Source organism: Crocuta crocuta, unplaced genomic scaffold (assembly GCF_008692635.1).
Source record: "Crocuta crocuta isolate KB4526 unplaced genomic scaffold, BGI_CrCroc_1.0 scaffold336, whole genome shotgun sequence".
Lineage (NCBI taxonomy): Eukaryota > Metazoa > Chordata > Mammalia > Carnivora > Hyaenidae > Crocuta > Crocuta crocuta.
The window spans coordinates 479,785-490,481 of NW_027527943.1; the positions used below are offsets into that span (position 1 = coordinate 479,785).

Consider the following 10,697-nt stretch of genomic DNA (forward strand, 5'->3'; position numbering starts at 1 on the left):
TCCAGTCTCGGAGCTGGCAGCCACCACAGACCCCGACGCGGGGCTCGAACCCACGAACCGCGAGATCATGACCTAAGCGAAAGTCGGACGCTCGGACGCTTAACCGACTAAGCCACCCAGACGCCCCTGCGGTAAGCCACACTTTTAATAATCATGAAGTTAAATGCAAGCCATAGTTAGGAATTCTCAGACTTATAGTCTTCCTGGACTGAAGACTCAAAAAACCTGATACTCAGATGCTGCAGTAAAGAGTAAACACAGGGGCACCTGGGTGGCTCAGTCATTTAAGTGTCCAATTTCAGCTCAGGTCATGATCTCACGGTTTGTGGGTTCGAGCCCTGTGTCGGGCTCTGTGCTGAACTCTTGCTCAGAGCCTGGAACCTGTTTCGGATTCTGTGTCTCCTTCTCTCTTTGTCCTTCCCCTGCTCACACTCTGTCTCACTCGGTCTCAAAAATAAATAAATGTATAAAAGGGGCGCCTGGGTGGCTCAATCAGTTAAGCGTCCGACTTCGGCTCAGGGCGTGATCTCGCAGTTTGTGGGTTCAAGCCCCGCGTCGGGCTCTGTGCTGACGTCTAGCTCAGAGCCTGGAGCCTATCTTCAGATTCTGTATCTCCTTCTCTCTCTGACCCTCCCCTGCTCACACTGTCTCTCTCTCACAAAAAAAAAAAAAAAGGAATAAACATAAAAAAAATTACATATTTTTTTTAAAAAGAGTAAAAACAATGTAGTTGGGCGTGGACGTTGGCAAAGGATAAGCTCCACAGTTTGACTTTCCGTGTTCTCAACACTGTAACATCATTTATGTGACTATTGCACTAGCATCTGTCTCTCCCACCATAAATGCCATAAAGGCAAGGGCCAGGTCTGTTTCCTCTCACTGCTGTGACTGGAGCGCCCACGCTATGCCAGGCATCCAGTCAGCACAGGTATTTGAATGAATGGGATACATACATTTTCCCACAATAAACTATAACTCTAAAACTTAGAAGTTCTCTCAAACATTGATAATTCTATTTTTTTAATGTTTATTTATTTTTGAGAGAGAGATAGTGAGCGGGGGAGGGGGGGTGCAAAGAGAGAGGGAGACACAATCAGAACCAGTCTCCAGGCTCTGAGCTGTCAGCGCAGAACCTGATGCAGAGCTTGAACTCATGAAGCGTGAGATCATGACCTGAGCCAAAGTGGGATGCTTAACTGACTGAGCCACCCAGGCGCCCTGATAATTCTCTTAACACGAGGCTGAGGCCAGGTATAAAACTCAAATGCTACCACTAAAGTAAACTGTCGGGGGGCCCCTGGGTGGCTCAGTCGGTTAAGCATCGGCTTCGGCTCAGGTCATGATCTCACGGTTTGTGGGTTCGAGCCCTGCATTGGGCTCTGTGCTGACAGCTAGCTCAGAGCCTAGAGCCTGTTTCGAATTCTGTGTCTTCCTCTCTCTCTGACCCTCCCCTGTTCAGGCTGTCTCTCTCTCTCAGACATAAATGAAACATTTAAAAAAAATTTTTTAAAACGAAGTAAACTGTCGGTGTGACCACCATTCGGCCTCCTGGCTTACAGTCTGCAACCCTGCAACATATTCTTAAGATTTCCTTCCTGAGTCTTCCTTAGTGTTTCTAAATACAGATCTAATGCTGTGACAGTGACATGAAAGCCTGGCTGCCCTTCAGGTTTCCATCTGATAAGAGTCTAAACATCTCAGCCCAGAGTTCAAGGCTGTTTTCTATTCTAGCGCAGTGCCTCTTTCCCACCGTACCTTTCCCACACATCTACCCACGCGCTGTCATCCACAGTCCAGCCACCAGGACCCCCACGAGTCCCTAGATCCTCTGCATCCTTCGATGGCTGTGGTCCTGTTGGGTCCCCTCCCATCGCCCTTTCCTTGCCTGACAAGTTCCTGTTTGTTATTTTAGGCCTAATTCAAACGCATTTGCCCCTAAGCCACATGTTCTCACAGCTCGTACCCAGTCAGAATCACCTTTTCCTACTCTCTGCTTTCTGGGTACTTGGTTGAGTTCTGTCATAGCACTCATCGTCTGACGTGTGTCCCGTTCTTTACCTGATGCTGCTGTGTATCAACTGTCTAGCAGGTCTTTAAGTCACTACTATTTATTTTTCGTTTGTTTTCTTGCAATAAGTTTTTCAAATGGTACACAAATCAGGAAAAGTAGAGTATTCTGTGTAAAGTAAATTTCCCTTTATCTTGCTCTGCACTTGGCTGGTTCCCGCCCCAGTGGCCAGCCCTGTGTTTCAGGTTTTCGTTGCCATGATAACGTGGTGTAAGAACCATGAAACGTTGGTGGCCTGCAGCACAAACCCTGACTCGGCACAGGAACCTGTGGGGTGCAGCTGACCGGGCAGGGCTCACCTGTATCTCTGCAGTGAGCGGGGCCCGCCGAGCAGCTCTGCAGCGCGTCCAGGCTCAGCCACACATCTGGGGCCACTGCGTGTCAGCTGGGCTGGGAGGGTCCACGTGCCCTTGTCATCAGGGAGCCAGTGGGTCCTGCTCCCCACAGTCGTGGAGGGCGAGGCTACCAGCTGCGTCCCACTGGTCCTTCCCAGGCCTTTGCTTGTGCCGCGCTTGCTGATGTTACACTGGCCAAATCCGGTCACGTGGTTCAGCACAGACTCGCAGTGGGAAGGTCCTGGAAAGAGTGAGGAAGCAGGGCAGTTATCTACCACATGCTTTTCTCCAGATTCTAGACAAAGGTAAGTAAAGCCCCAGATGTACTCTTATGAACATAACGGTTGCATGACATTCATTGTTCCTATACTTTTTTTCCTGGCACGTTTTCACTTCCATGAAAACAGCGTTTTATCATCAGGTGTGTGCTCTTCCCTTCCCCCAGGCTGGAGGCAGCCTTCCGAGCAGGATGGCTTCGGTGGAGGAGCAGGCCGGACCTGGGGCTGTGAAGGTGGAGGAGGCCCCTTCCTGGGACCGGGAGACCTTCCTTCGAGAGAGCGGCTTTTCTCTTCAGGAGGCCTCCCGCCTACTTTTCAGACACTTCTGCTACCAGGAGACCCCCGGGCCCCGCGAGGCGCTGCGCCGGCTCCGCGAGCTGTGCCGCCAGTGGCTGCGGCCCGAGACGCACAGCAAGGAGCAGATCCTGGAGCTGCTGGTGCTGGAGCAGTTCCTGACCATCCTGCCCGCCGGGCTCCAGGCCCGGGTGCGGGAGCACCATCCGGAGAGCGGGGACGAGGCGGTGACCGTGCTGGAGGATCTGGAGAGGGAGCTTAGTGAGCCAGAGAACCAGGTGAGAGCCGGAAGATGGGGCCCCAGACACCGTGTACTGAACAAAGGGTAAAGTTGGTGACCCGGGCCAGCTGGCTACAGCCAGTTCTCAGTTGCTGTGTAACAAACTACCCCCAAGCTGTGATGGCTTAAACAGCCTCTGTGTTACCTCATAGACTCCGTGCGTCAGGCTTTAGGGAGCTGCTCAAGAGGGTCTCTCATGGGGATTGCAGTAAAGATTTGTTTTCTGAACTCGGATTCCCTTTTTACCAGTCTTGTGAGGCTGGGGTGATCTAACCCACTCTCCTGAGATGGAGAGGGAAACTGAGGCACAGAGCAACAGGGCCTTACAGTGAGTCAGGGCCACAGGCTCCCCATTAGTCCGCACCACCCAGAACCCACACACAGTGAGGTGAGGGGTAGCGCTGGGGTCGCTGGAGTGGGTGCGCTGCAGGCCTGGGGCCTGTTCCAGCCCGTGCAGAGGGGCCCCCCTCCTGGTTTGCCTGGGGCTGGTGGAGCCACTTCTGAGATGGCCCCCCCCGTGGATGCCGGTGTTGGCAGGAGGGCGTAGGTCTTTGTCATGTGGATTTCTGCGTCGGGCTCACTGAGTGTCTTCATGTGTCAGCTGTCTTCCCCCAGACAGAGACAGAGAGGGAACGTGAGAAGGGAGCCACAGTGCTTTGTGTGACTCGGTCTCAGCAGATGTAGACCATCACTCCTGAGTCACCAAGTACAGCTCACACTCAAGGGCAGGGAATCAGGCCGCAGCAGGGATTGGACCCTGGGCCTGTCCCGTGCCCGTCCTCTACAGAACGTTCGGATGGTTCTGTGTGACTCCTTCCGTCGTGTACTAGCCTGGGCCTGCACGTGCCTCTCTTATGAACCCAAATACACCTGCCTGCCTCCAGGCCCCAGATGGTGCCCCTGGCCAGTCGGAAGTGCTGTCAGAGGACAGGGTGCGTGTGAAGGCCAAGCAGGAATCAAGAGCCATCCAGCTTCAGGCCACAGAGACACAGCTCAAATGTGACCCTCTTGGTCCCTACAAATTTGGGGAACCAGGTAAGGACTTCAGTGGGTCCACTTGGGATCTCCCGTGGCCCTGGGTAGGGTAGGAGTTTACGGTGTGGACTGTGGGGTTAGAGGGCCTGTGTTGTAGTTTAAGCGCAGCAACTTAGCAGCTCTGTGACATCGGGCAGGCCAGGCGGCCACCCTGCACCTTCCGTTCACACGTCCACAGGATGGAAGTCCTAGAGTCCTCTGGGGATTTAATGAGTTGTGTGTGTAAAAGAGGGAACAGTGCCTGCTTAGACACGTCCATTCGGGAGCGTCACCCTCTCCGGGGCCCCTCCAGCCTCACAGCAGTGCTCTGGCTCTGCTCTGGCCCCCGGGTCCCCCGGAGCCCTTCTGTGGCCTGAGAGCGTGTGTGTTTCGGCAGGATCTTCCGATGCCCCGTCCCGTGGCTGCGCTGTTCCATGAGCGACAAAGAGGTGACGTTGTTCGGGGCATTACTGTTCCAGGTGCTGACCTTGTACCGGAAGGCCAGGAGTTGGCGTCGAAGCAAGAAGTTTTGAAAGAAGTGGAACATTTTGGAAATAGCAGACTCCAAAGAGATGCTCTCCTCAACTCTAACTGCAGAGAGGCTTGTAAGCGGGGGAGCAGGGCGGAGAGACCGAGGGGGCGCGCTGGCGGAGAGCGGCCCCACCGCTGCGGCGAGTGCGGGAAGGGCTTCGCGCAGAGCTCGGTCCTCAGCCAGCACCGCAGGACGCACACCGGGGAGAGGCCGTTCGCGTGCGAGCGGTGCGGGAGGGCCTTCAGCCAGCGCTCGGGCCTGGTGGAGCATCAGCGGAGCCACACGGGGGAGAGGCCGTACGCGTGCGAGCAGTGTGGCAAGGCCTTCCGCGCCAGCAACGGCCTCGTCAGGCACAGAAGGATCCACACGGGGGAGAGGCCGTACGCGTGCGAGCAGTGCGGCAAGGCCTTCCGCCTCAGCTCGTACCTCGTGCAGCACCAGCGGATCCACACCGGGGAGAAGCGCTACCGCTGCGGCGAGTGCGGCAAGGCCTTCAGCCAGAACGCGGGGCTCTTCCAGCACCTGCGGGTCCACACCGGGGAGAGGCCCTTCCAGTGCGGCCAGTGTGCCAAGCGCTTCAGCCGGCGGACGCTCCTCAGCAAGCACCAGAGGAGCCACACCGGGGAGAGGCCGTTCGCCTGCGCCGAGTGCGGCAAGGCCTTTGGGCACCACTGCAACCTCACTAGGCATTTTAGAACCCACGCCATTGCCAAACTGGCCTAAGTCCCCGGACCCCCAGACCCTTAAGTGGGGCCTTCTTGGAAAGTCAGCTTTTCAAGTGGCTTCTTTGGTTTTTACCACATGTATTTGGCTCTAGAAGGAGCAGCTTGTCTGCAGCCTGGGTGCCGGGGTCTCCTGGGTGAACCACCGTGGATGTGAGCAGCTCTGGGCAGCCCCCTTCTTCCCTATCCCTTGTTTCACTTCTAATGATTTCCCTCCAAAGAGACCAAAATCACCTGGGGGTAAATTGCTGTGGAGGGGCTGTTCTTGAGTGATGCTGAATACCGAACAACTGAAAAATTGGTATCTGTGTATACTTGTTAAAGATTGGGTAAATTCAAAGGCTATTAAGATGAGATGCTCTTTTTTTCCCTGTGAAAGTTACATTTGAAACGCACCTAAGAGTCAGTGCCGTGGTCTCCCCGAGGAACGCGGTAGATGATCACCAGAGGGAGTGGCGTTCTCTCTAAGCAGCGTTGTCAGTGGTGTGAAACGTGGGGTTCCGACGGCTTAGAGCGCTGTGTGCAGGTGACACCCAAGTGCAGGCCGTTCCCGTATTTCCGGTTTCCAGCTGTGTCATAAATGATAAGCGGACACATGAATCCTTGCTCGGTGCACTCTTCTCATTCACAGCCTCTCTGCCCGCATTCTTCCCCTGCCTCTGCCTTTTGGAGGTGAGTCAGCGACACCGAGGGCCCCTGCAGGCGGCATCGAGGGGGCCGCGTAGAGGAGAGGGGCTGCCCACCTGCTGCCTGTCGGAGTTCTGCTCAGGCTGTGGCGCCAGCCAGTGTGGGGTCCAGTCCTGCCCTCCGTTTGTGAGCCACGCGACCTTGGGTAACACTAGTGACCCTGCACTGCGGTCTCCCCATCAGTGATAGGGGTGCTAACAACGCCCTTCCCCCAGGGCACGTAGGATGAAGTTATCGCAAACTTCAAAACACTTAGGACAGCTCTCACACACTGTGCACTGTGATTTAGGAAAGAAGCGATACCATCGAATGAATAAAGGCGGGATTGTAAGCGCGCTAGAACTGCAGAGGGCATTGAATGCCTCTGTGGACGTTCTCATTATACTTGTCGTCTCCACAGTCAAAATCTGAAACAGAATTTCCAAAAAGAGGAAGTAAGAGTTCAGCATAAGAATACTGTGCTTAAACCTTTGTTTTTGAAGGTTATTTAAAAAAAAAAAAAAAGTCTGGGTGTGTGTGAATCGGTTTTCCTTATAGAACAATTAGCTAAATTCAGATTGTCTAGAATAATGCTTATCAAATTAGAGTATCCACATATCACCTGGGATCGTAAAATACAGACTTTAATTCAAGAGATGGGAACGGAGCCCAGGAATCTGCATTTTCAGCAACTCCCAGTGCTGCTGCCGGTTCCTGGAGCGCCAAGGCCATATGGCCCTTCAGAGATGCGAAGGGGGTGCCAGGCCGGTGCAGTGTCCTCCCCCCCGCCCCGCAGCCTCCTTGGTCAGCAGCTTGTAGTCCCTAAAGCTGTGTTCCCCGTGGAAGAGGCGTCAGGTGCCCCCGAGGGCGGTGGGGGCGGTCGTGTCCCCTCTGGCGCAGGCAAATTCAGCCCGATCTTCACCGGTGAGTCTGAACGGCACCTGCCGTGTTGCCTGGAGGCTTCTGTCCTCTGTGCCTGAGCTGGGCCTGCGAGCACTGCAGACCTGCGGGCTCTCTGGGCGTTCAGGACCCAGGGACGAGGTCCCCGCTGAGGTGTCCTTACCTATGCTGCTACACATACCACCCTGAACTTGAGCTCAGCCCCTCGGGTTTCCCACCCCAGGGCGCAGCACCTTCCCTTCGCCTTCCCTTCTCACCTTCTCTACTCACAAGGCAAAGAAAAGCTCACAGAGGAGAAAGCGGCCACGGGAGGCCAGAGGGGTGAAGGAGAGAAGCAGAGAGAGGAGGCCTTCCGGAGGGGGTGCAGGGGGAGAGACGGGAAGAAAGGCCGAATGCGGCGAGCCTGCAGCAGAGAGAAAATGGAAGGGAGAATCTGGGAATGTTTTCATTTTATTTTTCACTTTCTGTTTGAATGATCTGGTCCGAATGTTGCCCAGTAAACTGGGGAGACCCTGGGCCCTGTGGTCTCAACCCAGCCTGCCCCAAAGAGGTCACTGGAGGCTCTTGGTCGCATCAGAAGAAAGAATTCAAGGACACAGCAAATGAGTGACACACGGGGGAAAGTTTATTTAAAAAGTTCACTCTTGAGGGGCGCCGGGGGGGCTCAGTCGGTTAAGCATCCGATGTCGGCTCAGGTCATGATCTCATGGTTTATGAGTTTGAGTCCCTCCTCAGGCCCTGTGCTGACAGCTCAGAGCCTGGAGCTTGTTTCAGATTCTGTGGCTCCCTCTCTCTGACCCTCGCCTGCTCACGCGGTCTCTCTTGCTTTCTCTCAAAAATAAATATACATTAAAAAAAAAGTACCCTCTTGGGGCGCCTGGGTGGCTTAGTCGGTTAAGCGTCCGACTTTTGCTTAGGTCATGATCTCGCGGTCATGGGTTCGAGCCCCGCGTCGGGCTCTGTGCTGACTGCCAGCTCAGAGCCTGGAGCCAATTTCAGAGTCTGTGTCTCCCCCTCTCTCTGACCCTCCCCTGCTCCCGCTGTCTCTCTCTCTCTCTCTCTCTCCTAGAAATAAATAAAAAATATTTTTAAAAAAAGTACCCTCTTGATGTGAGAGTGGGTGAACTCAAGAGAGAGCTGCATCCCTAGGGCTTGTGTTTCTGTCTTTAATTGACAGTTGTTAACAAGGGAGTGGAATATCCATTTTTTGGGGCCGGAATTTCTTGGAAGCAGGTTTTGGTTTTTTCGTTTTTTGTTTTCTGGGGTGTTTTTGCCTGGTCTTCATTATTTGGTCAGGGGTTTCCAGCCTCCCTTGTCAGTGATCTTGGGCCTGTTTGTTCCGGGATGCTGCGAGCCTAGGCGTCTGGTCCTCCCCACCGCCGGCCCTGACGTCTTGGCTGACCTCCAGACATCCTGTTAGAATCTAACCACCTGCTACTCTAAGTCTCGTTAATATTTGTGGAAAGAACATTTAAAGACCCGATTTCCAAATATCTCCCTTTTATTAAAACAAATTTAATCATAAGATAGCATTATAATTTATGGATTTAATTACTTACTTTCCATTTTCCAGTTAGAACATGGTCAGTTTTATCCAAAGATACCAAAAGCTACAGCAACAAACCAACCAAGTGAAGCCCAGGGCGTCTCTGTCAGTGCTGGTTCCTCCCTGCAGCTGGGGCTTTACTGACTGAACCAGATGGCTTCCTAATTTCTGATTGCTTAGTCTTCCAGCTGGCTTTCTGTAATGGCGCACAAACACCAATCCAGGCATCTCAAGAAGAACTCCACTTGGGTTTTCCTTACATTGTCCCGTTAGTAAGGACTTGCAGGTATAGGCTCGTATGTATTGTCCAGATAGCCCGTCAGCGTTCCCTGGGGGTGGGAGGTGGTTTTCCAGCAGTTTTAAAACACAGTTCCCATTCATTTTAGTTTGTTTATTTTTATTTTATTAACAATTTCTTTAACGTTTATTTATTTTTGAGAGAGAGACAGAGCATAAGTAGAGGAAAGGCAGAGAGAGAGGGAAACACAGAATCGGAAGCAGGCTCCAGGCTCTGAGCTGTCAGCACAGAGCCCAACGCAAGGCTTGAACTCAGAACCTTGAGATCATGACCTGAGCCGAAGTCCGATGCTCAACCCACTGAGCCACCTGGGTGCCCCTAGTTTATTTTTAGACTAAGGCCTGAATAAGATCTAAGGATATTAAAAGTGGTAGATAGAGAGGGTGCCCCCTTGAATGTCACTTCTAAACAGCTGTGATATGCTCTCATGTGCCTCGGTTTCTCCCAGCAAGGCCTAAGACCATCCAAGGGGCTTAGAGCACCGGACGATCGGCCCTTATGTGTGTCTGTTCCTGGACAAACCTTGAGACAGGAAACTCCTAGGGGAGAACTGAAGCCTTAGATTAATAACATCAATTAGTATAATGTCAAGTTAAGACAACCAACCCATAAACTTCCCCCTCCGGGTTATTTCCATTTAGAGAACACAACCCGTAACCTTTGACAGCTCAAAGGCCCATCAACTCAAGTTGAGGAGGCCTGGAGAGCAGGAGAACTCATCAGATACACTTGCGAGGGGCTGCGAAGTCACGGGCATAACGGCCCCTGCAGGAAGCCGGTGCTGATTTCCCGAGCATCCCCGGGGTTTCGGGCAAGTTGCTCTGAGATCCTACCAGCTACACAGAGAAGTGTTGGCACAGAAGGAGCAAACCTTTTAGAATTTCTTTAAAAAAAAAAAAACAAAAAACAAAAAAAAACCGGAAGAGAGTTTTGTATTGAAGCCCGCAGGAAGCTGCCAGGGATGCACAGTCCTCAAGAAGAGAGCTCTGGTAAGGGAACATTTGGTGTTGGGGTGTATACGTTTTTTCTTGGTAAAAGTTGCAAATCATTAGACAAGGGTTTCAGAGCTGTGTAACCGTCTGGTAACTGCAGGGCCGTATGGCTTTAATCTTATGGCGACCGGGAAAGTGATTCCTTTTTCTTTTGTGTTCAGAAATGCTTTTTGGTAATTTTAACCAGGCAGAGGTACAATGTGTGTTCAGGGCAGAAATAGAGCCCCTGCTTTGAGGTTTTGCCCAGTCGTTCTGACCTTGGTAAATGTTAAAGTACAGCTTCCCTGGGAGCGCAGGCGCAGGGCCCACAGACATGAAAAGCTGACAATTTCCTTTATCGGGGAGGTGAGGGGGCGACTCAGTCCAACCTGGGGAGAGGGTGCGTCTCCCAGCAAAGGGATCAGGTGGGGCAAAGGCCCTAAAGGATGGAATGAAAACAGCTTTCCATTGGGCTTGTGTAATACTCTTCACAGTCCCGGCAAAGAGAGGGCGTGGCTGTTGACCACAGGCCTTTAGAACTGAGTAACCTGAGCTGCGGCCCGGCTTGCTGTTGTACTTGATTGATGTTCACATTTGAGGCTGACGCCCCATCCAGTGTTTCCTTTTAAGTGCCTGGAAACTTTGTTTTTGCGCCTAGAAAGTTGCTTGTTCCTTCATCTAGAAAGAGTAGGTGGTGCCTCACACACAAGTATCAGGGTAATTGTTGAGAGGGGCGGGAATGAGGGGGAATGGGAAGGAATAGGGGCAGGGATAGGGTGGGTGGTAGAGGGGA

General features: G+C 52.8%; 1 protein-coding gene across 7 annotated transcripts in view; it reads left to right on the forward strand.

Moving 5' to 3' along the window:
• Nucleotides 1-5,864, forward strand: part of ZSCAN31 (zinc finger and SCAN domain containing 31) — an 11,355-nt gene extending 5,491 nt beyond the window's left edge. For 2 of the 7 annotated variants that reach the window (XM_077752397.1, XM_077752396.1), the window contains 3 exons: nucleotides 2,562-3,253; nucleotides 4,140-4,290; nucleotides 4,749-5,864. In XM_077752397.1, the coding sequence (XP_077608523.1) occupies nucleotides 2,801-3,253; nucleotides 4,140-4,290; nucleotides 4,749-5,524 (1,380 nt within the window). In that variant the 5' untranslated portion in view covers nucleotides 2,562-2,800 and the 3' untranslated portion in view covers nucleotides 5,525-5,864. Of the gene's footprint in view, nucleotides 1-1,054; nucleotides 3,254-4,139; nucleotides 4,291-4,748 lie in introns of those variants that run through there. The other 5 variants (XM_077752400.1, XM_077752399.1, XM_077752398.1 and 2 more) reach the window with 4 other exon arrangements.
• Nucleotides 5,865-10,697: the final 4,833 nt, after the last annotated feature.